Here is a 26482-nt window from a genome sequence, read left to right as displayed (position 1 = left end):
GAGAAAAGTAGCTGGAAAGCCTAGACTCTGCAGGGGCTCAGCGGGATGTTTGACAAAAGCCTTTGATTTTTCTGGTGTGTATGGACGCTGTCGGTGAAACGGATAAAGAAAATGACTCGGAGAAAAGATCATGATGGTAGTGACCCAGCACTCCATTTCCTCCCAAATGAAACACAAAAATGGGAGGAAAAGACACTAAACAATACAGTACAGATTCCTTCACCTTGAACAAGAGCAATATTTATTCAGTTAAATAGCTTTAATATTCTCTCATTCAAAAGCCCCTAAAACCGATGATGCTATAACTTTAAAAATGTAAACTGAATGTGTCTCAAAGGTGATAAAGCCGGCTCCAGTAATCAATTTCCATTTAATTTACACCATTTTAGAGTGATGCTATAGCCTTTTGTCCTGATTATGTAATACATGAGAACATACAACTGTTGCCTTATAAACAATCTACATCTTAATATTGTATTAATGTACATTTTTACCCATTTAGAGAGGATTTATTACATTTTGATGCATACATTTATAATACATATATCTTAAAATCTCACCCTGAAAATTACACTTAATTTAATTTACACCTCAACTTAATTTATGAACAGGTTTTATTACATTTTATAGCCATTAGGAGAAACACTCAGTGGCCACTTTATCAGGTCCACCTGTACCATCTAATGCAGTTCAATACCCTAGATTCCTTTTAAGAAAGTTTATAATTTTCTCTTGTTTAGTGGCCGTGCTGTTTGTTCACCCAGGAGAGGAGCTGCTCCATCCCCTCCATCTCCGTCTTGACAGTTTCCATCTTCAGAAGAATCAGCATCGCAATCAGTTTAACAGAAGATCAGATTCACAAAAAAAAAAAAAAAAAAAATCAAAGCTGGAAAAAATGAAGACAAATGAAGGAGGAGAGAAAAAGACAGTCTGGCCCTGCTGGTCTCTGAGTTGTTCTCCTCTGGCGGTTGAGGCCATTCAGTAGGGTTTTCTCTGCTTACAGTACACACACACACACACACACACACACACACACACACACACACACACACAGAAACATTTGGTTTGCACTGACAGCATTGTTTAAATTACATTAATTAATTAACAACAAAGAGATCATATTTTCTTACCTTCATGGATTCTCTTCGCACTGAGGAGAAAATAAATCACAGTTACTCTCTAATATGGGACGTTTTACTGCAGCAGTGAATTATGACTCCTCATTTTGCTACGGACCCCTGGCTGTCCCCACACCTTACATTGAGAAACACTCGTTTCACACTGTGTGTACACATTCACTGCATCATTTTCTTTGTATGAGGACCTTGACGCTCACCTTTGTACCAGTAGCACAGCATAGGACACAAGACCGCCAGCAGGCCCGCAATCAAGAAGTAAAATGTCCAGCTGGTTGGCTCTGCCACACAGAGCAGACGAAACACACGTTAGTTATCAGCTACGGGCCTGTACTGCCACCCTGAGGCAGCAAAGAGAACTGCAGCTCAATTTATGTGAGCAGCAGCAGTTTTGTTTTATACATTCAAAATTAGCCAAAAATTAGTTTATAAAAATACCACAAAATCATCAACAAGGAAACTACATTATAATTAGTGTAGTATGAATTATACACATTAAATTACAAGACAAAAGGGGAAAAAAGGAAAATAAAAAGAAACAGATTGTAAAACAATACAATAAATTTGCAAGAAATAAAGACAAAATGGTAAAATGAAAAAGACATGTGTGCAGAGTGAAATACAACCTTTCACAATAAAAGCCCTCCAATGAACTCCTAGATTTTAATGGGTTAATTTGACACTTTGATACCAGGTAAAACTGCATTAAGTGCTCAGCTGCTCTGCAAAATGAATGAGAAACTGAAGCCGCCTTCCCCCTATGATAAGTTTATACACTAGTGATGCAAATAACCCCATCTGCTGCTTGACACATGCCAAATACAAGGACATACGTCACATTTTGGTGAAAAATGGGTACTACAAATGATCAGAAAGCTCTTGTTTAGCCCTGTTTGATCAATAAAGTTTAATCTTATGTCATGTTTACTTGGAAGGCTTGACTCACCTTCAACGGTCAGGGTGAAGCTCTTGCGGATGGGCACCAGCAGGGACTGATGGGAGACAGTGCAGGTGTACTGGTAGCCAGACTGGCTGAGTGAAGCCTGGAGGTAGAAGAAAGCAGACAGGGAGTAGGTTCCCTCCTGGTTGTGCTTGTGGCTGGACAGCAGAATGTTATCGACCTTCTTGGGCAGGGGAGCGCCAACTCTCTTGCCCGAGGCCCCCGGCTGCTCCTGGTACCAAACAATCTCCACATCCAGAGGGTAGTAGCCTTCCGCCTCGCAAGCCACCTTCTGAAAAGTGCCATCTGTGAGCACAAGGCTGGAACCCACGTTGAGTGAGACACGGGGACGCTCTGAGGACAGGACACAACAACTCACCAAAATCACAACTATTATTATTACAACAACTACCACTAACAGTAAGAAATATAACCATAAGCAGCCAACAACTAATCACACGACCACGGATGTAGAAAAAAATGAGAGGAGGCTTCGAGATATTGCTCACGTCAGTCAAGAGAAACTGCAACGTGAGACCAAACAAACAGTCTGAGAGCTGGATGTTTAGACTTGGATAATCAATGAAAATTCAATGAAGCCCCAAGAATCAGGAAAAGGAAGACACGTCTGGTTGAGCCCACTATCATCCTGCTAAAGGGGAAAAAATGCTCTGTCCTGTTTGCATTTCTCTGAGCGATGGTGCCCTTGCAAAATAGTGTTGAGGGAACTCGTTTTGGCCCTCACAAGACTCATCAAAACCACAGATGATTTATGCAGCTCTTGCAGAAAGTCATTAAATCAATATCACAGATGCTTGTGTTAGTTCAGAGGTTGTTGATTTTTTAGGGATTTTGAAAACAGTATCACACAGATAATGGAAAGACAGGAGATGGCGACTGAATGAGGATGCATCTGACTAGGCCAAAGTGACTTTCATTTGCTCTCCCTGAGGAATGGGTGAAAATACCTAATTTTCACAATACCTGTGGACAGGCAGGACAAAACATCCACATCAACAAGATTCAGCTCTAAGTCTAACTTTACACGGGACAACCCCACCACCCCCATGGCCCCTACTCACCTTGGACATGCAGAGTCACATCCACACTGCCCAGCAGCGGAGGCACCGACACAGAGCAGATGTACGTCCCCTCGCTGTTCAGCTTCACGAGGGGGAGAGTAAAGGAAGCGTCGCCCCCCACCAGAGCCTTGAGGCCGACCCCGCTCCCTTTGGTCTGCCCAGACCGGCTGGCATGGCTGAACAGCAGGAGTCTCTCTCCACGAGTTTGCCGATGCCATTCCACCTGGGCGTTTGGCCCCTTGTGGTCGATGGCAAACTGGCAGTGGAGCTTTTGCTGAGAACTGAGGGCCGGTAGCACCGATGGAGAAAGGGTCTGGAGGACCATGGCGACTGGTGAAAGCAGATGTGATGTCACAGAAACACACAGGTAAAACTGAGCATTATATCAAAGACTGTACCCAAGACTAATATCTATCACCAAAAGCACCGAGTAACATGTCAGAGAGAAAAGCAGACTGTCTTTTTCTGGCACACAGAGTCTTGTATTTCTCAGATTTTAGAGCAAATATTTTGTCCAGTGAGCAAGCTACACTGTTCAGTAAGAGTTTCATACTACTTCCACTGGCACTGGAAAAGTACTATCAATATATTCCTACATACAAATACAGACAAGAGATATATCAGTATCAGTCTGCCTGTAGGTGAGGTTGATAATACCTTTTATTAAAACCTGAATATCATCCAGTCAGTTTTTTTTTCCCTCTGATAAGTTTGACTGATTATATTACCTCAAGTGATTCTAACCTGCACAAACATCGTCTATCAGCAGATTTATTCCACAAACAGCGTCCCTAACAGTTTTCCTAAGCACACATCAGTCCGACCGTCACACACACGGGTGTTACCTGAGGTGGGGAGCAGGTCTCTGTCCCCGATGGCGGGCCGGCTGCGGTAGTCCTGCTGGTCTGAGGGCCGCTGGGCAGGGGTGTGTCTGAGGAAGGCGTTGACGGTGAAGTGGCCCGCCGTGTGTTTCAGGGTACATCTGAACCAGCAGTCGTACTCCTGGGCCCCGTGGCTGGGCCAACGCAGCTGGATGCCCTCAGTGCTGAACCAGCGCAGCTCACAGTCCAGCCGCTCTGCACCCACACCCTGCACATAGTCCCGCAGGTCCAGCTTAGACCCTGGAACAGAACAGAATAAAACTGAATCGAAGAGAACACAACAGTTTCGAATAGAGTGGAGTAGAGTAGAACAGCTCCTGCAGGCCTCACCAGTGACCAGGAAGGTGATGGCATGTGGATTAACAGGAGCGTCTCCCTTCTTTCCAAACTGCAGCACAGTGTCTTTGTGGATGAACTGAGTCTCAGTATGGTTTTCGTGGTTCACAAAGATGTGTTCATCAAAGAACTGACAAGGCAGCCATGGCATCTGGTCCACACAGTGCAGCCCTGAGAGAGGGACATAAACAGGTGGAGAGAGGGGGAGAGAGAGAGAGAGAGAGAGAGAGAGAGAGAGAGAGAGAGAGAGAGAGAGAGAGAGAGAGAGAGAGGGTACAGTCACTATTCTCACCTCACTGCATCCGGATACATCGCTTACCCCACGTTTACAGTGTGCAGAGCCGCCTACCTGCGCAAAGACACAAGTAAATAAAGATCTTTAGGATAACACTCATGGTTATTCATCGGTACAACTCTGTCCTCGCTGCTCGAGTCCCACCTACAGCTGCTGACAGTTGACTTACTTGAATAACTTTCACTTTCACTTTAGGAGAACCCGATACTCAACTGGAAAAAACCCCGCATCACGTGTTCCAGCCGAGAGACACGTTCATAAGATTGCCCCCTGTGTTTAATGTCTTCTATAATCGCAATATTTCTTACTGCCCGAGAAATAGTGCTCGATTAAACCAGCAAAATGCGACACGGAAGCTGTTGTAGTTTTTTTTTTTTTTTTTTTTTTTTTTTTTTCCCTTTCTCACACTTTCTTTATTGTACACATGTTCGTAGACAGTGGCACAAACAGATACATGGACATAAAAACAACAACGTGAATACAGAAATATTACATTTATGTTTAACATTGCCAGAAGGTGTTTTGTATGCGTTTAATAACTTTAACGTCCGTGACTGTAGCTGTAGCATTTTTGTTTATTTGTTTGTTTGTTTTCATTATTACATAAATGCTGTGTTTTACGTATATGCTGTATTGTTTGAATTCATCAATAAAGTGAAGGAAAAGTTGACTTGGTTGCTAACCATTTTTGTTATGAATATGGAATTTTTCCAAAGTAAATACTTGTATGATAGGCCTATTCATCACGCTATTTTCAGTCTTATCTCGACTCAGATGTATTACATCAAAAATATTTATTTTAACATTACATTCACTTTAAGTTTTTTCTTTCTTTCTTGTCTTTTTTTTTTTTTTTTTTTTTTGAAAGGTGGCTATATCAATCAAAACATTCTTGTAGTGAAAATAGATGGGAGATTCTCTTTTTCTAACACATGGTTTACCGGATAATCTTGAAAGACACGCCCTTAAACGTCTTATTGATCCGGTATTTCTAACAAATTTTTCACGCTATCTTCCACTGAGTATCATTAAATAAGGAGGACTAAAACCATCTAGGTGATGGGACAGTAACACAACTAAACGTGGTCCAAATAATTTTGATAGAGAATTTCTCTTTTTTAAAATTTATATTAAAACTTTACACGTCGCCCCAGGCAGTCAAAGCACAGCCAATTACACAATGTCTTACTGCAACTGTGAATATATATTTTGCCAAGTCATGTTGTTATACGCCAGTACACATGCAGTACGCAGTTTGTCCTGATGCGGCGCTGTAAGAGTCAGCGGGCGCTTTTAGAGAGCGGCTGGTTCGTCCTGCACGCTGACACGTTGATGCGGAACAGAGGAAGCGCTCCAAACAAACCAAACTAACCAATGACATGCCGGCAGACAGCGGCGTGTGAAAGCGGACCTGAGTGAAGCAAAGTATGAAAAGTTGAAAAATAAAAACACACATTTCCACTTTGCAGCCATCACAGCAACGATGAGCAAAGGTAAGTTTATCTTTTTGAAATATCACATTGCTAGCTGCGACTTGCATTTCCGTCTTGTCTGGTGAGAACTTGCTTCGCTCCATCCAGATGTATGCCAATTTAATGTTTTCTTATTTATCGGCAGTAAGACATAGCACTTAAAATATGACACAAGATATGTTTTGAATGGACACAAGCTGGTGTTAATTTCGGCATGCATATAAACCGCCCAAATATTTTATTTCAGTATAATTTCAACATTAAGAATTGGTCGCACTGCTAGCTACTGCCTGTAAGAGTTTATATAACCCTAACCCTAACCCTGTATGTCTACTGTCTGTACTTTATGTCCACTTGGTGTAATTAAAAAAAAAAAAAAAAAAAAAGAGTTTATATAACAGTAAGAAAATAGAACAGGCAAACCAATTGATTTTTTTTTTTTTTTTTTTTTTTTTTGTGGAATTAAATAATCCCATGGCCCCTAATGATGACCAAAAATTCTTCATACATACTACATAATGCATTTTTTCCCCCTGATAATCGGGGCAACAATTAAAATGTCAGATTTTTTAATGGACTTCGGCGTGACTGAGAACCACCAAAGGGAAGAAGGGGCTACTCCGTTGAGTAATTATGATCATTATTATTAGCATTTAATCACATGCTTTATGTAGACACTATATTAATCCAGGACCTGTCAAACTCAGAATACAGTGCTAATAGTTTGCATGATGTTTCTTGCTGTTGTCCCGGTTTATGAATGGGATTTAGTTTTGATGTCTGCACTCCTGTATTTTCAGATTTGGCAGTTCTTCAGGGTGGCTTCCTTCTGGCCAACAAGCTGTCTCTCCCCACATCCCTCTCCTCCCTTCAGAAGGGCGACTGGCCCAGGGTGAGCCACCCGATCCTTGAAGCTGTTGGAGAACTGTGCAGACAAGAGGGGCTCAAAGATTGCCCCAACACAAGCGCCATCCACTGGAAAAAGAAATTAGTTTGTGTGCTGTGGTGCAAGCTGCTGTGCAGGGAGACAGGGGAGGACGTAGAGACAGGCTGGAAGGAAAACCCATTCTTCCAAACCCAGAGCAGCCTTCCCGAGGTCAGCCATGTTGTCCTGCTGGAGCTGGTCAAGTCGATGGCAGCTGCTGGGATCTTTGGCCGATTCCTCCTCTGTCTTCCCCGAGCTCAGATCTGCACTGAGCTGGCCAGGCTGGTCCAGCATGTGAGCTGTGATCCTAGTTCAGAGGATGATGTCCAACTCTTTCTTGAGGTGTGGCGGGAACTTTGGAAAGGCAGAGCTGAGCAGAAGGCGGGAGGTGAGGATGACCTGGAGAAGATGTTTGCTGACCAGTTTGCTCGTCTGTCCTCTCAGCCTGCTAGTCTGTCCCCTCAGGCTGCGAAGAGGCTCAAACTAGACACATCAGATCTACCCCCATCATCCCCTGATGTATTGCACACACTCTTTCATGCACTGAAAGACATAAGAGATCATATATCCACAACAGACCTCTGCCTCCAAGCCCTCTCCACTGCCCTGGACACTCTGTACACCTCCTTCCTAATAGACAAAGCAGTCATACTTCCACCCGAAGAGAAGATGCTCTTTTTGTCTAAAACTGTGAGGCTCAGACAGAGGAATGATGATGATTGGAGTCCTGAACTACTTCGGGAAATCCAGAGGGACCTGCGTGCATCTCACAGCCCATCTCAGTTTCAACCCAGCCAGCTAGAGCTCACCCAAGCCTTGAAGATTATAACAGAAGTTGCACAATTTTGGCAAAACAGTGGACTGCTGAAGCGTGACAGCGCTCTTCCTAGTTATTCAGCGTATAAAGTCGATCAGAGTGTCCAGAGAGTCCTCAGAGCTCTAGAGGAAGGGGACGCGCCTGAGGTTATCAGTGAAATGGACGATCCACAGACTCTGAATGATGTAAAGACTACACTGAGAGAGGTGCTGGAGTCACTTTCCTTCCCTGCTGTAGAAAACAGCCCTGAGGTGAATGCTAGGCTCACTATGGCCATCGTTAACCATCGCCTGGAGGATTATCAAGACTTTGCTGTTTTATTTGCTTCCAAGAAGAGCTGGGCCGTGAGCGATGAGCTCTGGATAGATTGCCTGGAAAGGAACAAAGCAGCCTTCCAGCAGCACGGAACGGTGATCAAACTCGCCTCAACCCTCGTGAGTAAATTCCACAGCGACACCGCAAACCTAAGCCAGTGCAGAAAACTAATGAAAGTAATTGTGGACATTTTCTCAGCGCTTTCGTTAGAGGACAAGAACAAAGCATTGGCAGCCATGTTGAGATCATCCAGTGAGGGGTTCTTTGGACGCTCTGTCCCCTCTGCCGTGACGGGCACATTCGGACAAGAGCTCAACATGGCTTTCAACTGCATCATCCAAGGGGGCGGTGGAGCCTCGGCAGCGGTGTCGCAGGGCAACCTGAGCACAGCAGTCTCCTTAGTAGCTCGAGTGGCGTTTCAGAACCCCAAGGCCACTTTAATGAGTTGCTGCCATTCAGCTGTTTTCAATAAAGGGGCTTTTTCTCTCATGGCAAAGATCCTGCAGCAGCTGCCTGGACTCAGAGGGAGGGAAAGAAACGATGAAGCACCGATTAGTGGAGAAGAAAAACAGCAGGAAGACGAAAAGATGGATGGAAGAAGGGATGCTGGAGGTGGTTGGAGTCTCCTTTGCAGTTGTCTGCAAGAGACGATCAGGACCAAAGTGTTGTCAGCCAGTGAAAAAGAGCAGCTCCTCAAGTTCCTGGGTCTGCTGATGATGCCAGTCATGGAAGTCGAAGGAGAAGAAAGGAGGCAAAGCTTTCTGTCACCCCAGGAGGTTGTGGGTGCCTTTGTCCTGCCTAACCTCTCCGTTGAGGGTGAGCATATCTTATTCACACTTTAAACTCCATCTGTCCTCTCATCCCCCAAAAATTTGCCATTTAATCTGCTATTCAATCTTTAAATCCTTTTTCCAGGTTCAAATGTTTGATTAGATGCCTCTCCTGTCTAAAAAGGACATTTAGGCCACTGACGTGATCTGTGTTTGTGTGTCTAATGGATATATGAGCCTGCTGAGCAATAACTGAAAATGGGAACCTGTCTGATCCAAATCAGTACTCTCTGTTCCCTCCAGATCACGGCCCTGTTGATATAGACCTGAGTCTGCAGCTTCTCCACAGTGCCTTGTGTCTGGATCTCCAGGAACCGGCCTCTTCTCCTCACTGGGTGTTGGGCTGCTCTCCGTTCCCGCTGCTCTACGTCCTGGCCCAGCTCCTGAACCAGGCTCTCAGGTGGGTGCTCACTTTTACTATTTGTGGGGTCTCTTTTTTTAGACAACACAATGAACCAAAATTGTGTTTTGTCCTGCTTTACTCCAGCAACTTAGTGTAATTCCCTTGTTTACTTCTATACTTCTAATTCACCTTTTTAGGTTTTTGGGTACAGTTTATTAATCAAACTGTAGTGCCTAAAGCAAGATAAGATACTGTCCTATAGTAACTGGTCAAGAAAAATGCAACCAAAATACAGCCTACTCAGATATGTATTCATAACACACCCACTCGCTGATATAATCTTTTCAAAGTACACCCATGTTATCTGTGCCAGGTGTTGGGAGCAGCCACCAGAGGGCGCCCTCCACCACTTGTCCATGGACACCAAGGATCTGTTGGTGTCGGTGCTGACCACTCTGGGGCAGGTGGTGGGCGCAGAGGTGGTGTCCGACCCCAGCAGCTGGTCCAGAGCCGTGTTCTGGCTCTACAACAAGACAGAGGTGCTGGACTGGACCGTCCGCTTCCACCTGAAGCCCGTGTGGGGCGAGCACTTCAAAAACGAGGTCCCTTTGTCTCTGCTGGCTGTGTGTGATCTGCCCGAGCAGGTGGGAATTACACCAGCTTTGACTTTGTGTGTGTGCTGAGTGCTTTAGCATTTTTTTCAAAGGGCAATAATCTTCCAAAATAGGCAGACAAATCTGTAAGATAAATATAAATGTCGTATCTGAAACAGCAAGACCACATGTACCTACCAAATCTACCTGCACAAGTGCAAACTTTCCTGTCTGCTCAGCTGGTGTCATTGAAATAAAATCCAAAACAGAGATCTCAAAGCAAAGATCAAAATGTGTCACCTCACCCTGAACCCCCCCAAACTTTTCTCGTCCCCCCTCACTGATGTGCTCCTCTTTCATAAATGTAATAACTCTTTATAGACACTTTGCTCATGCCAGTCACTGTCAGGAAGAGGTAGAGTCTATATGATCAATTCAGAGTACCAGCCCTTAATAAAAACTTATGGAGTATCAATTAGATAAAAAATTAGGACTTTGATACCATTCTAAATATCTAAATACCTTGATACCAATTCATAAATAATACCACATAAAAAACCTAAAACACCAGGCAATGTAATCTTTTAATTTTTTCTATGTTTTAACAAAAATAAAAGTATTCTGTTGTTCAATTAAAATGGGTCCAATATTTCTGCAAAATTTCATATCAGTTCATTCAGGAACTTTTTCAGATTACCTGTTTGACAGAGTTGAACTGTTTTCTGCTTGTTTTTATGTCAAAAAATTGAAGATATAGGTTAACAGTTAAACACAACATGAACATAAGCACCAGTTTCAGGATGAAGTTGTGTTATCTTGCCCAGGTCTACAGCCACAAAAAAAATACATGATTGAAAAAGCAATGCCTGCCTTTACACACTTTTTTTTAACCCATGTCTCTCTGTTAGGAGCACTGAACTATTCATGGAAAATGAGATTATGTAATTTGGACATGTTGCTGGACTAGAAGCCCATTGAGCTATCAGACCACCCGTTCACTTCATTTCAGTTCTTTCTGCACAAAGCAGCAGCAGCATCTCAGACTAACCAGCATGGAAACGCCTCACTCTGTCCACCTTTGATAAGACAGAGAGAGAGAGAGACTGTTAAGAGTCCCATGCTGGCCAGTCTGCTTTGTATAGAGCAGAGAGAGAGAAAAAAAAAAACAGTTGGCACACCCACTATGCCTGCAGAGAGTGGATTATACATTCTGCATGTTACTCCTCTCTGTCTCCTGTCTGTCCAAACTCTCTTCTCTGTGACTATACAAGAAAATAGAAATGCCATAATTAAATTTAAAAAAAAAAAAGGTTTTGTAGTGATAAATCTTTCTTTTATATCATCTCTGACCCCCTGGTCCCTGTAGGAGTGGTCAGGTTTGGAGCTGCCCCAGTACGGCCAGGGAACGGGTCTGCTGGCGTGGATGGAGTGCTGTACTCTGTCGGACTCCCTCCAGTCCACCATGCTCTCGTGCCTCTCTCTGGACCGGCGTCAGTCTGAACACCTCAGCATGTTCAGTAAAGGCCTGCTGGTGGCTGTCACCCAGACTCTGCCCTGGTGCTCTGTCTCCCAGTGGACCAGGCAGCTGAGAGCCCTGAGGGAGCTGCTCGTCTCGGGTCAGCTCCACGTCCCCTACTCCCTGGAGTACATGGACTACCTGCCCCTCCTGGATCTGAAGGCTTTCTCCTGCGAGCTCCGTCTGTCCGTCCTCTTGCTTCGTGTCTTCCAGCTCCTCTGCGGTGCCAGCTGCTCCGACTGGTTGCCGGAGGACGGCTGGGCCCACGTTGGGAGGTTGTACGCCCACGCTGTGAGGGAGATGCTGGACTCACTCCGAGCCAAGCTGCCCCTTCCTTCATCCGGCATTTCGACAGCCTCTCCAAAAGGCTCTGCCATATCGCCCAAAATGCCGGTGTATAGAGACTCTGACCCCGCCTTTACCTCACCCAGACCTTCCAAAGTGTCTAAGGATTCTCTGAAAGAACCTCAAAAAGTGGAAGAAACCTCTCCTCTGAAATCTGCCCCTGGTCCTCAGTGTGTCAACAGCCACTCCAGGCCACCAAAAGGCTCCACCACTGCCGTCACATCTGGGGAGCTGCAAAAAGATGTGGGCCCTGTTCCCTGCCAGGAGGTCCTTTTTGTACTGAGCCAGCTCTTTTGTCATGTTCAGCACGTCCAGGTTTGGATTATTAACATACAGTACTAACTATGGCACAGACTGATCCGATCATTAATGTAAAGCTAATATTAGCCTGGTATGTCGGTTTACCAAATCTCTAGTAGTAGTGCTTAATCATTACAGTGCTATTATTAGAACTGGCTCTTTTGGTTCATACATGTTCCTCAGACTAGCAGTTTTCTTTGCCTTGTCCTCCCAGGTGATGATGCCGGGAGGCCAGTGCGAAGCTCTGTTCCTGTCCTCTCTGGAGATCCTCAGCTACTACCAGACCGTTACAGCCGCTTTCCCACACAGCAGCACTCAGCTGGAGATCGACAACACCAGGCACTTCTTCTCCACCATCACAGACAACCTGGACAACCAAGAGATGAAGGCAGTACTGCAGCAGAAGATCGCTCAGCTCACATTGTCAGCAGCATGACTCGGCACCGACTCCACATCTCCTTAACCCGCCGGAGGTTCAGGGCTCAGAGACTCTGGTTTACTTATTTGTGGACCTCCTTGTCTCTACAGCTCAAAATACCTACTGTCATGGAAAGGGCATTGAGAAGTGTCTGTAAATCTGTCCAAGCACATTGTTAATTATGGAATTAAGTACTTTGACCTGCGTTGTGTATAAAAAGGTATTGCCGATGTTATATTTTTGTCACGTCTTGAAATATCTGCCGACAAATGTGTATGGCTTGTTTAGGAAAATCAGTTTCATCAATTTTTGGTCAGTAGTGTTTTCTCTTCTTTCTTCAAGATTTTGTATAAGTTTCCAGGCAATCCATCTTAATAAGGACTTCAGTAACCACTGTCATATGCTGAAGTCATTCTTTTCAAAAAGTAATTGTCAAGTGACTTGTTTGGAATAAAATCTTCTGTTGACAGTTATTTTTTACTGCCTAGGGCTGTGAAAGGACCCAATACCACACTGGTTTTCACTGCAGCTGCCTTACCAGGAACTAATTTAATGGTAATTAACAATGTGATAAGATAGAAAACCCCTGTCCCTCTGAATATTTGTCCTACATTATTAGTAATCCAAACATGAGCATCATCTTATTTCACGAGCACAGAATGCCTCTACTATGTAGATTGTAAAATGTCCATCCCAAAATTGACTGTAATGGCACATTACTGCTCGGGGCTTTTATTTTGAAGACAGAACATGAATTACTTATGGGAGCTCAACACATCACACATCAATCAACTTCTGTTCCAGCTCTTCCTTCATAGCCTGTTCAGGTAGATCTGTTTCAACCAATCAGCATGAGGCCCTTAAATGGATCGGATGTGAAAGAGTAGAGCTAAAACAAAATCCTGCAGGACGGGGTCCTTGAGGACTGGGTTGGGAACCACTGCTCTAAATAATGTTGGGGACACAGAAATAATCCCTTCACCTGGGATAGACATACTAATACAGACCTTTTTTCACCGCAGCCATTTTGACCATGAAAGAGCAGGTAAACACAGGTGTGACTAATGATATTAAGGTTCAGTTCCAGGTGGAGCAGAGCCTTTCCAGCACCAGGACCCTGACTCCGTTAGACCTAAATGGAACAGAACCTTAATTAATGTCATTAGTAACACCTGTGTTTCCCTGCTATTTCATGGTCAAAATGACAGCGGTGAAAAAATTCCATACATCAGTTGTTGACTATAATTGATTTTTTCTTTTCTTATGGTCCCTCACATGAAAAGTACTTAGTATATGAGGAGAAGTTAATGGAGCTGCATCAGAGATGCCTGCTGTGCACCTGGAGCCGAAGAGCCCACAGTCGGACCTGGGCTCACTGCTTGTCCTCACTGCAGCTCCACCTGTAAGAGGTGCAGCCAACGTCGTGTGTCTGACGTCCCAGCAGGTCATCTCCACATCACTGCAGCAGCTCTGCTCACAGATCTCCAAAGTAAGAAATCATCCAAATTCTGATTTTTTAACATGATTGAAAAAAAAAAAAAAAAAACATGCTGTCGTCGTGGGTGTGCCACATTTCCTCTGTAGTTTATGAATGCACTAAATGTGCAGGGGATATTGGAAATGACTTTCCACAAGGCAAATGTGCTCCCGACGATCAAAGACAAGATCGGGACGATGTCCTCGAAGACACCATAAATACTGGAGGTGATGCTTTTGGTGGCGTGTGCATGCTGACTCACCAGGTCAGTATCACTTAAGATATTTCTGACCTCTGTCAAATACTGGCAATATATGGCAAATATTGTAGATTCTTGATATTTTCTCTCATTCACTCAAGACATTGTGCAAAGTATGGGAGCTACACCATCACATGAGGTGTAAGAGGATGAGATAAGATAAAAAATAAGAATGTTTGTCCCAGGATGTTTAGTTACTCTTAAACTATTTCAACTTATTATGAGCAGAAACAGAAATTGGGTTTATTCATAAAAATGTTTCTCAGCAAACAGTAAAGCAATAGCATTTTTTATTAATTGTGCTTAATTGTAACAGCTGCCAAAGACTCATTTATCCCTGAGAGTACAGTACAAATACAATGCTAATAGACTGATTCAACAACACAATGTACAGATAGTGTCACATTTTAAACAGCAGATGGTTAGTCAGAGTGATGAACATTATTTAGACAAAACACTCAACTGTTGAGACTTTACAATCAGCCTCCATCTGCCACCCCATACCCCAGAAATGCTACACCGACCGCTCATTCTGTCTTTAAGCTGTCTCTCTGGCTGTCTGCCTTGGCTCTGTTCTGCCTCAGGTAGAGTCTGTGTGCTTTCCTCAGCAGCAGGATGAACCAGTAGATCTGTGGGGCCAGGATGGCCAGGTTGCCCACGTTGCAGTGGAGCGGCAGATGGAAGGCCACTCTGTGCAGGGGAATCCCATACTGCTGTCCGTACATCCAGTACATGAAGGGGAAGAGAAGGATGCGACAAGTGAAGAAACTCACCAGAACCATGACACCGTTGATCCTGTGGAGCCTGCTGTTGTCGAGGCCCAACTGGGCGTCAAAGAGCCGGAAATGGAAGAGGAAAATGAGATGACACTTTACACCTGCACTAGACATGGCTTATCTAAATGTTAGAAGTGGATTATCAGTGCTACTTTGGGCTGCCTAGTGTGTTTCAGAGTTCATTTACAAACCGATCAGTCTCCTAGTGAGCAACACGATATTTCAGTATAAACTCAATTTTGAGAAAGTTAGCTTTCCCTCTTGGATCCCATGGATGTCTTTTTGATATAAAGTGATCAAAGGCTGGCCAGGTTGTTAAACACAAACGTGCCACGTGTAGTTTACTGACACATTAAATTCCGGGTTTTGGAGTTTACACTTTTCACTACTGCTGCCAACTTGCAAAATTGCATAATATACCTCAAATAATCTTTGTGGAGAAACTGGGGCACTTCACTTTACAATACAAGAATATGAGATATGTACACAGAAGAGAGTAAATGGGAGCTCACTGCTGTATTAAATCACATGTCAAACTCGAGGCCGATGACTATGACTTTAAATACTTTGCTATATTTTAACCAAATGACTCATGTGGTTTGACAGACAAATACTGGTTTTATGTCTAGTTGGATTTGCATGCCCTTGGTGTGCATGTATGAGTAAAAACATATTACTGTAGATTTCTCATACGCAAAATATCTGGTGTTGGTTATTTTTGATAATTTGTCATTTGAAAGGATTCTGGGTAGGTTTTCGGATGCACTATGCCAGGAAAAAAAAAAATCATGCAGTGGACTCCTTTCCTGTCATTTTCCACTCTGATCTAAGACAACAACAGCGAGGGGTGTGTTAACCTTCAGTAACCTCCCGTGGTGGTGATAGTGTTAACCAGTCGCTACACAGTGTACAAGGGTCACTGTGGGGAGAAAAATAACAGGAAATAAACTCAGGATTTTCAAGGTTACAGTTGTAAATTTACGAGAAAAAAAATGATTCTCTAAAATTAAAGTGGTCAATTGATGAGAAAAAAAACTCAAATTTATGAAAAGAAAACTTTAATTCTGAGATTAAGTCAACTTTACAAGAAAAAAAATCCTAAATTTACAACTTTAATCTCAGCTCTGTAGTTTTTTTTTCCCACAGTGACCATGGTGAGCAGTTGTACTAATCATTTGACTTTAGATTTCTTTGTTTTTTTTTAGAAAGACATTTTTGGGAAGGAATGTTTCATCTAAAGGTTTTATTTGTGGATCAATCATTTTTTACACTGGCCATAGCTTGATTAACAGAATGACCACTTTGGGTCTGAGGTACTCAATAAAAATCACTGTTCAGCACTCGAATTGTTTTTTTTTAATTTTTTGATACAGGCCCCTTTAGTGAGCGAGTTTGACACTGATGCATTATATGAACACATCCGAGCAGTTATGTCACATTATTCCACGCTGTGAAGCATCACGGCTGCATTTGTGCCGGTGTTTTACCTGGATGAGAATCTTTCCTATGGAGACAAAGGGGGTGCTGAACTCTGTGGTGAACATGCAGCCGATGAAGAAATCACCAAGTCCTCTTCTGAAGAACTGGAAAGCAGGCACACAAAACAGAAAGATGAAACAGAAACTCCTCACTCTGCATCAGACTCCTCCCCCTCCTCCTCCTCCTCCTCCTCACCAGAGTGATGGGCATGAAAATCAGGAGCAGCGCCGCGTGATGGAGGACCAGCATCCATTCTCTGAGGAGGAAGGACTTCACCGTCCGCAGGGAGTGGTGTCCATAGGCGCCATCATGACCTTTGACCTTCTGAGTGTGGTAGTGGTTCAGATACATGGCACAGATGTCATAGGCCATGTAGGGAGCACCGAAGAGAACAAAGCCATCGACCAACCAGTGTCTGTTAATGTAATTGACAGACAGACAGAATATTCATGACTTGAACTGACGCGGTTCAAGGAGACCTGGAAATATGATGCCTTGATGTGAAAGGCAAGTCTGCTTAATCCATATTTATTTATTTATTTATATTTATAAAACAGCTTCTAAGATGTGTTACTCACTGATTCATATCAAGTCATCACTACATTAAGCTACGGCAAAAGCTCTGTGTGCCATATCAACTGCCACCAAATTCTGAAAACTTTACTATGAAATTTCTGCATGGGAACAAGTGGATCAATGACTAATAACTGTCAGTATGATTTGGTCCATTTGATAAATGACTGCATGCACACAGAAAGGAAGGTTCTTCATGGTAGTGGTTCTACAAAGAACGAATGACTTAAAGAACCGGTTGATTGAGGATAATAAAGAATACTGTGCAGTTCTCTTATTACTGTAAATGTGAGGCATTTCATTCAGTGTAAAGAAAATAAAGGTCTTTTCATTTCTAGGCGACTGATGAACTGTTGTCTAAAACAACAACTGGCTTTTTAATGAAAGAAAACTGAGGAAATATTTTAGGCAATTTATTTTCCACGGCTCCTCTTGGGCCTTGAGGCTAAACCATTTAAGAGAAGGTCATTCATTGTTAATGACACGCCAGCTGGTGATTGGATGGTCAAGTTGGCAGCCGTTCAGCATCTCAGACTACCATGCCAAATTTAATAACCTGTTTTCTGTAATACCACCCATTAGGTGATGCTTTTTTAACAGCAACATAAAGAGTCTGTGTAGAACTGTAAGAGCCTGTGTTCTGCAGAAAAACTACTATCCTGAGTTTTTTTTCCCATAAATTTGTGACTTTATAAGTTTTTCTCCCTCATAAACTCGAGTTTTTTCTCATAAATTTACAACTTAAATCTCTGAAACTCTGAGTTTTTTGTTTTTTTTTTTTTTGTCTCAGAATATTACCCCAAACCCATGTATGTGTATGGCTCTCCTACCTGTCAGTCATCACATCCCTGCAGGAGGTCACCACTACAACTCCAGCTGTGGCAGCCAAGGACGCATGGATGGAGGAAACCAGCCTGAAGAGGAAGATGACCAAAAAACGAAAACGTGATGCCATTACTCCTCATGAGTGCTGTTGTGCCTTAGAGAGAGAAGTGAAAAGTACGCCATTACTTCATTCAAAAATATGTCAAATTAACGCTGCCTTGCTTATTAGCTAAAGTACACAGTTCTTTAAGTGTCTTAAGGCCGCTAACGAATCATTCAGAACCACTGGTGACTTCGGCAGACACATTATCACCAAGCAACACATATTTCAGCACAATTACAACTTTTGAAACTGAGTCATAGTGCTCGCTACGGTGACGCTGCTGCATAACTGACTGAGGATGAAACGTGGGAGCAACAGCGGAACCAACCCCTTGAGGATTAAATTGTCTTAAATACAGAACTCCTTGGTAGACCATACACAGTCCGGATTAACTGGTGTTTCCTAATAATACGGTCAAAGAGTTAGGTCTTGGATCATGAGGTGTGTATGTCTGCCCCTGAGCAAGGCAACATTAAACCAACAGTTTTTTTTTAACGGAGTTCGGCGTGGCTCATTTCACGGGGACGGCTCGTGCAAGGGCTAACCTCTCGCTGACAGCCACCACATCCGCATCAGTCCAGTGTGTGAAAGCAGACCTGAGCACAGTCCTGAGGCTGAGGAAAAGCCCCGGGAAAAACACTGCCCCGCAAAGCAAGGCAACAAACATGATCTGGAGCCGACCTCTTCCTCCTCCACAGCCGCATTTGCTGTAAAGTAAACCACGCCCTGATAATAAATCAAAGCCTAGTAGCCAAATAAAACCATAAACAGGCGCCAAACAAACCGCCGTGGAGGTAAACACAACAGTACTAGTTACTAAAGTTGCTGAACTTCCCTGTTGTGAAGATACACAGTGTCAAATGCCGTATGGAGGACTCTGATTGGCTGACAGGAGGCGCTGTGAACCAATGGCAAGAAAGTCACCTTCAATAACCTTTTATTGGCTTCTTATTAAAGGTCAAACACATCTTTTATTGGCTTCACACCTTTTATTGGCTTCTTATTAAAGGTCAAACACATGCAGTAAATAAACCAATAATATTAAGAAATAATAAGAATGACAGTTCTCTATGTGGAGGTATGTCTGTCTGTCTGTCTGTCTATCTATCTATCGACACACAAATATATAGCTATATGTATATCTATACAGAGAGGAAGAGAGAAATATACACACATGCACAAAGATAGATAGATGGATAGCTAGATATTGTATTAGGACATGTGTTTGTTGTTCACAATAAAAAAAAATATGGTTACTTCCTTTCATATTTTTCATTCATTCATTCATTTCTATGTGTCAGATGTGTTTTGTTTAAATAACCCTCATGTAGTGCACTCTTAGGTTTTATTTTTCTTGAGCTTCAGTTTTACAATTTGCAATTTTCCACACCACATTGATTTTTCAGCTTTTCTTGATGCAATAATGATTGCATTCATTTTCATGAAATAAGCCACGGCATTCAGCTCTTCCTTTATTACACATGATTTTTCACATCATTTCTACAGTCGCTCCACCATCTCCAGTAGCCCAGCTGCCTGAGTCTGGTCTTCTGTGTGTGTATGAAATAAATGGTACCGATGGGCACATCTCTCCAGCACCCACTGCAGAGGCTCCCCCTGCGCCCTGATGTGCATGTCCAAGCTCTGTTTCAGATGCTGACCGTAGGTGAACAGCACCACAGTGCTTCTCCAAACCTCGGCCCCCAAAACACTGACGTACTTATCCACAGCTCTCCTGTCCTTTTCTCTGAAGTCCACAGAGTCCACGGGTACAGCCAGCAGGAACGCCACTTTACTGCCTGAGGAACAGAGGGAGAGGCTTTGTCTTATCTCGACCTTGACGTCTTCACGCTTGGCCAAACCAAACCGGCTCCACCCGGGAGTGTCCACCACCGTGACGGGCTGTCCGAACACCTCCCCGTGGCCTGCACAGCACCTGACGGTCTTTGTGCCTTTCTGAAACTCAGGTCTTCCCAGGATGATGTTGCCTGCCGAGCTCTTTCCTGATCTTCTCCTTCCCAGCAGGATGAGACTGAGTTCGGGCTTCACAGCGGGCAGACCTGTTGGGAAGTGTCTGGTTACACAGAGCAGTGCTTCTCATATTTTACAAATTTCACAAATGAGCTTTCTGGTTCCCAGCAAGCTCTCCACTTGTTTATCTTCAGCCATTACACAGGCAAATGTAATAATATTTAACCTATCTAACCCAAAATGCACTCTGAAGAAAAGGGTTCTATTGTACCAGAAAATGGGTCATTAGGCTTTTACCATACTAGAGGCCTTTGTGGTGCTTTATCAAAGCCTTTTAGAGAGAATCTCTACAGCACCAAGTTCTACATAGACCCTTAATGAAGCTGTGAGGAGCAATCTAAGAATATTTACAATCTCACAAATCAGCAGTATTTTATTTTTAATTTAAGAATGTTTTATTACCGAATCAAACCATAGGGTTCTTTGAGTCATTCCAGTTTTCCATAGAATCACTAGCCCACTTGAACCAAATCAGTCTTTGAAAAACCTTCCTTTCTTGTATCCTGCATTGTTTGTATTCACTTGACACAGCCTTAACACAGAGCTAATAATGTTTAATGCACATCTTCTGTGGAATAATTCAGGGACTGATGTATGTCAGTTTTGAATTGCATGCTCACACTCAAAGTGAACCCTACCTCTGGGCAGGTACGATGATCCTGAAACCATCCACTGCCTCTGTGTCGGCATCCCATCATGCATCACTGCCATTTGTGTCTGCACTTTCTCGTCCCACCTCCTCCTCCTCTCCTCCTCCCTCCTCACGTCCTGTCTCAGCTGGGTGTACATCCTCTGCTGCATGTCCCTGGGGCGCATGTTGACTGCCACCATCTTCTGGATCTTCTCCAGGAGCTCCAGCACCTGGGCCTCCGAGGCTCCCGGCTGGCTGGTCAGAACATAGCACCTGTTCCCACATCGCTCGAGCAGCCACTGCAGAGTCCTCCCCTGCTGTCGTACGTGCTCCTGGATAGGCCGGTTTCCTGCAGCAGGTGGGAGTTTTAATCATGCATGCAAGGTATGTGCAAGGCAGAGCTGCTGTGGAGGCAGGAGTGATCTCAGCGGGTTAAATCTCAGCGGGTCAAAGTGAAAAAGCAAAGGGCTGAGAGAGAAGGCGATTAACATAATGGAGAATAACACTCTTATTACTAGTGAAAAATAGCTTTGCTAGTTAGAATTGCTTACCTTCCTAGTCCAGTGGTCATCATATTAGACTAGAGCAATCTAGGTCATCTAGTTACATGCTGACCTTCCAAAATCATGACCGCAATGTTGTTTACTTTTTATATTTTGACCACAGATTCTCTTTGTAATTCAAGTTAGTTAGGTAACTTTGGCTCTGTCCACTGCTGTATGCTTGTTTTGACCTGTAACTGGAGCGCCCCCTGGTGCCAATCAATATAAATTTCATAAATGGCTGAAAACAGAAAAAGTTTCATCAAAGTGGTGTCTGTGATAACATATGTAATGCATAGATTAACCAAAAAACAAAACAAAACAAACAAAAAAACAAAAAAACAAAAAAAAAACAATGTCTGTCCTGTCATTTGGAGAAGCCAGGACTCAGTGATGACATGCAGATTTTCTCCAAAGTTCATTAAAGCCCAGCATCATCACAGAGGACAGCTGTAGAAGAAGAAGCATATGAGACATGTGCATATGAGCATTAGTCACCTAGCTTATCTCTATGGGTGAAGAGGACCAGGGCTCGCTGCCAGATGGGGGTGTGGAGCAGCCTGAGCTGGGCCTCCATGGCGCCCCACTCCGCCTGGCCGAAGGCAGCAGTGATGGACAGCACCAACAGAATGGCATGGGGCTGCGGGGAGCAGAGAGCCAGCCCTCTGGAGAGCTCCTGGGACACTCCATCTGCGCTGCTGGACCTGGACGACCACCCTGGGGTGTCCACCACTGTCACCTGGTTGATCCCAGTGAGTCACAGTGAGTCACAATGAGGAATTGTGGTTCATGGGCTGCTCTATTTATACAAACAAGTTAATGGTTACTGAATCAAACTGTTCTAATGATTCTTCCGAATGTTATTTATTTCCAAATGTTATTTATTTTCCCTGTCATGTAATAAAATGACCAATGAAACCGTGGTTAAACCCATGACCCAATGGTCACACCTGTATATAATTGTGCCACATCACCAGTCCTACAAATACATGTGTTTATCTTACGTCTTGAAGCTCTAAAAAAGGCTCCGCCCGAAATGTTGGTGGACTATTCAAACTACACCCAAGTAAGGTGGTTGGAGTGTGTAGCCTTGCTTTGTGTTCGCTCAGCAGCTTGCGCCCCCTGCCTGTGGGGTGAGCATCCTCTTCTTTTCCCTCCACATCAAGGACCAATTCATTACTTTCCTCCAAAATTTGCCTCAACAAGGAATGTCTGCCTTTTATTTATTTTCAGGCAGACAGAAATGGTTTTGGACATGGATGCACACTGCAAAATTAGTGGAATGTTAACTGTCACGTATCACAGCATGAATTATATTATTTTTATGATTATATGATTTGATCATAACACTGAAATGATTATGACACTGAAATGACAGCAGCGCATCTCTCGTGGATGAGCTTGATAACACCCTGACTAGTTTTACAGTTTAATATGAGCTAGTAAAGGCTTTCTGTCTCATCAGTGCATTAGAGAGAAGAACACTGTTGAAGATAGCGAAGGCTTCCTAAATCAGTGATTTTCAAAGTGAGGTTTGGGGACCCCCACGGGTCCTTTATCAAAACAAGGAAGTTTAATTACGCCATAGTTTAAATGGTTATGAAAATCATCTGAACGCAGCCATTTAAACACAACACAACGGATGTTGATCCAGCATCGCTGATCTGACCTTTAAATATATCATTTTAATGATGACAATAAGTAGTTGTCACTTTACAAATATTTTTTCCCTAGTTTTATGGTATATGTTTTACTCTTTTTTTTTTTTTTTACTTTAATTCTGGTCATTTTTTTCCTAACTTTTTTTTGCTGATGATCTGGGTAATTTCCCCCCCCATTTTTTCAAATTTGCTCAGGTTTCAAAGGACCTCGCTGCAACACAAAAATATGTACCAGTGATTATTTTAACATTATGTTTTAATCACCCCACTGAATTTATTTGACAAGTAATGACACCCAGACAGTTTCATAATTAACACAAATCAAAATGTCAGATTTTCATATTGGAGTCCTGACTGCAAATTCACTCATTCAATCATTCACTCACTCAGTCATTTTGGGGGTCCAGAACATGTAAAATTTTGAAAACTCCTGTCCTGTTTGTTCATAGAGAGAGGGTGTAGTGTGATGATGCAGTAATTAAACCTGACTGCCAGCTGCCTACTGGGGAGGATGACGTGAATGAACTTGAATGTCCACCTGTTTTCCAGAGATGCTGCCTCTCTGCCTGGAGCTGCGAGCTGCTGCTGTGTGGAAGGCTGGCCTGCCCAGGATGGTGTTCCCCACCGAGCTCTTCCCACTGCCTTTCTCACCCAGTAACAGCAGGACCAGTTCAGACTGGCCTGGCTCAGGACCTGACAGGGGTAGACACAAACTTTCACGACACCCATCCACCCATATACACATTATAACTCTCCCCACATTTTCTAATTTGCTCACATCACAATAACTTACCATAAGCCATGTCCAGCCACTGCCATTTAAAGTTTCTTGATCATACAACAATGAAACTATGATTTCTTAGAAATAAAGCCACAGTATGTGAGTTAAAACCTTATTCTGTCTGAAACCTGCTGCCTTGCCGGGCTCTCTAACTCCTGCATTGGAATCTCATTTCCCTCAAGACTCAGTATGTTCCCAAAGATGTGAACCAACCCAGCCACTCACAGCAGGTGAAATTCAACATTTGCTCCACCCAGCATTATTATTAGTTCCAAAGTCCATTTTGAGGAATTCCAGAGAAGTAGTCAATAGAGGCCTCAGGCTAAATGATAATGTGTAAATGTGACAGGTCACACAGAAGCTACTTCCTTGTAATCCCTCTAGCGCCATCTACTGGTGACAGTGCTTGTGTGAAATTCTCTGACAAAATAAAATCAGAATGGAAATGTGATGTCATTTGTTTTATCATCTTCATTGTGCTAAATTCATATAACTTTTCAATGATGGTTTTAATGTTTGTTAAAATTTACTGTCTGAAAGAACAGCTCTTGACCTAGGGGGCAGCACAGTGGCCAGCTTTGATCCTCACCAAAACCAGTTATCAGTTTTCTCCTGACTCCTTCTACAGGGAAGCTGCTCCTGTGTGAGGGAATCAGATGGGTAAGTGAAGAAACAAAGTCCTGACACCAGGTTGTAAAATGGCAAGGGTGTTCTTCTGGTTTCCAAAGCATCATTCTGTACAATCTTACAGTTTTACATTCCTGACATTTTAACATTTAACACTTCTGCTTGTCGGTCTGTGTGCCACTGAGGGAGGGCTGATGGCTGTCAGTCAGAATCATCCAACTCTGATGGGACAAAGGTCTTCCCTGTGCTGGTTCAAGTTCAGCATTTTGATCAGACACAAGTTGTATTTTGATCATTATTTAATAATTCATATCTGAAAAGATAAAGCATTCCAGTTCCATGTGAATGAAACTGTACCCGTCAGCTTCCAGGGCGTCAGCCTGCAGAGCTGTTCCTGGCTGTTTGACTTTACACGGTATCAGATCACACCGTGAGGGTTCAGTGCGTGAACGGCAGAAATAGGTCACGGCTAACAGAGCACCAGGAAGTAGGCCAGGCCACCTCGCTTCCATTATGATTATGCCAAGTACTTGTATGGTCTTTTAGAGTCCAGGTATTTGTCTTTCCGCTGGATCGATTCTGTCACCAAAGTGTGAAAAAAAAAAAAAAAAAAGCCAGAATATTACAAGAATTGGGTGTTTCCGCAAGAATTTTATTCTTGTTAGGGTGGAAAAGCCAAAAATGAGCATTACGAGCATTAATGTAAGTGTGCATACATGTGGGATTTAAAGAAACTGTGGCATTACATTAAATTCAGATTAAGGGCTTCCAGCAGACCAAAAACGTAGTAATGATTACCTGGACAATAATTATGTGCTCAAATTGCAGACTACATCATGTTAGAGATGGACAAGACTGACTTGTCAATTTTTTTTAATATAAAAAACAAATTGGCCTGATATATCGGTGGTGTGACACACTGGTCTAACCCTCGGTTTAAGACTCTGGAATCGTAGATCAGGTAGCAATTTCAGGCATTCAAACAGTCTGCACACTGGTTTTTGTTTCTAAGAAACTGAAGTGAACCTCCTGTTTTTGACCGTCAACTGGGAATGCAACCGTTTCTCCCCCAAAAATAATAAAAATAAATAAATCTCATTATTTTTTTCCTCCAAGTCAACACAGTGTCTTGCACATGATGATAATTTCCAGTTGATTCACACTCAACAGTGAACCTCCACTGGTTTAAGAAACACTTGAAAAGCAATGAAGAGAGGAAAACAGAGGGTGCATAATCTCTAGTGTATTCTTCATCATAAAATCATCATCAAAAACATCTGCTTCATTTGACTCAAAAAAAGAACACAGATTAAAAGTAAAACCACTGTTTTATAGAATTTATTTATTCATATATATATATTTATACTTATGTGTTTGACTGCCACTGTTAAAAAGCGTGACTCTCATCACATTATCACCTGTAAGCATAAATAATAACTTTTTTTTCTCTCTTGAAACCTGTTAAATTAACCAACTGAAAACAGTTATGGGTCATTTTCAGCACCATTGAATAGTACATTCTCTATATTGCATCAGGATATAAAAATATACAGATATAGTATTTTTTTAATCTTTAAAACATTCTTTCCGTGTTGTTCAATGGCATGAAACAAGAGAGGAAGAAAAGACCTCATACCAAGGATGAGGATTGTTACCGTTATTATCATCTATATTATTAATCCTTAGCAGATCCGTACTGAACTGTCCATTCATTCATTCACAGCACTTTTAAAACGTCAGTAGCAGCCACACGGGGAGGAAAACGAATTAAATAAAACATGAGTTAGAGGTTGTCCTCTGAAACATGTAACGCTCACAGTGCCATCGGCCTTCCAACCATTCTGGAGAAAGAGAGAGGGGACGGAGAGGATGAGGACGAGGAAGAGGAAGATGAGTGGCTATCTCACTGACAGAGGAGACATGGGAGTGTTGCAGTGCAGTGAAGGGGTGGGGTGGGGGTGGGGAATCAAGTTGGCCAGTGGGCTGTGAGCGTCACCATAACCAGTCCTGCTGCCATCAAACTCCATTAAGCCCAGTTCATCCATAGTCCAGAGTGGTGGTGATGATGACGATGATGATGATGATGATACTTATCATGATGATGCTGATGATGCTAGGGTAATACAAATAAAAAAAGAAAAAAATCAACAAGAAAAAAATCCAAAGCAAAAAA

The 26482-nt window shown here is 43.0% G+C and overlaps 3 protein-coding genes and 1 long non-coding RNA gene across 9 annotated transcripts; 2 read left to right on the top strand and 2 right to left on the bottom strand.

The window, feature by feature from the left end:
* Positions 1 to 210: 210 nt before the first annotated feature.
* Positions 211 to 5008, bottom strand: dhrs13b.2 (dehydrogenase/reductase (SDR family) member 13b.2). 4 transcript variants are annotated; one of them, XM_030067060.1, is made up of 9 exons: positions 4840 to 5008; positions 4668 to 4724; positions 4370 to 4546; positions 4004 to 4279; positions 3159 to 3488; positions 2083 to 2430; positions 1337 to 1417; positions 1131 to 1150; positions 211 to 996 (listed from the first exon to the last, which is right to left on the bottom strand). In XM_030067060.1, exons 3-9 carry the CDS (start codon positions 4524 to 4526, stop codon positions 979 to 981), a joined length of 1230 nt encoding a protein of 409 aa, XP_029922920.1. In that variant the 5' UTR covers positions 4527 to 4546; positions 4668 to 4724; positions 4840 to 5008; the 3' UTR covers positions 211 to 978. The 4 variants fall into 4 exon arrangements, with proteins under 4 accessions (XP_029922920.1, XP_029922922.1, XP_029922918.1 ...); XM_030067062.1 differs by lacking the exon at positions 4668 to 4724; XM_030067058.1 differs by lacking the exon at positions 4668 to 4724 and having other exon boundaries at positions 212 to 996; positions 4725 to 4849.
* A 995-nt stretch (positions 5009 to 6003) lies between these two features.
* Positions 6004 to 13016, top strand: gemin4 (gem (nuclear organelle) associated protein 4). The gene is made up of 6 exons (XM_030067552.1): positions 6004 to 6163; positions 6943 to 9015; positions 9273 to 9429; positions 9746 to 10016; positions 11332 to 12141; positions 12341 to 13016. Exons 1-6 carry the CDS (start codon positions 6154 to 6156, stop codon positions 12560 to 12562), a joined length of 3543 nt encoding a protein of 1180 aa, XP_029923412.1. The 5' UTR covers positions 6004 to 6153; the 3' UTR covers positions 12563 to 13016.
* A 622-nt stretch (positions 13017 to 13638) lies between these two features.
* Positions 13639 to 16400, top strand: LOC115370763 (uncharacterized). Of its 3 annotated transcripts, none has more exons than XR_003929281.1 (3): positions 13639 to 14033; positions 14153 to 14286; positions 14865 to 16400. It is a non-coding gene; the product is annotated as an uncharacterized LOC115370763 (long non-coding RNA). The 3 variants fall into 3 exon arrangements; XR_003929282.1 differs by having other exon boundaries at positions 13641 to 14033; positions 14889 to 16400; XR_003929283.1 differs by having other exon boundaries at positions 13643 to 14033; positions 14892 to 16400.
* On the bottom strand, positions 14549 to 18902 carry LOC115370762 (protein FAM57A-like). The gene is made up of 5 exons (XM_030067920.1): positions 18582 to 18902; positions 17939 to 18022; positions 16731 to 16950; positions 16544 to 16639; positions 14549 to 15104 (listed from the first exon to the last, which is right to left on the bottom strand). Exons 1-5 carry the CDS (start codon positions 18701 to 18703, stop codon positions 14808 to 14810), a joined length of 819 nt encoding a protein of 272 aa, XP_029923780.1. The 5' UTR covers positions 18704 to 18902; the 3' UTR covers positions 14549 to 14807.
* Between the last annotated feature and the right edge of the window lie 7580 nt (positions 18903 to 26482).

The sequence above is a fragment of the Myripristis murdjan genome, chromosome 13 (assembly GCF_902150065.1).
Source record: "Myripristis murdjan chromosome 13, fMyrMur1.1, whole genome shotgun sequence".
NCBI lineage: Eukaryota > Metazoa > Chordata > Actinopteri > Holocentriformes > Holocentridae > Myripristis > Myripristis murdjan.
This window is presented reverse-complemented; position numbering and strand designations above follow the sequence as displayed.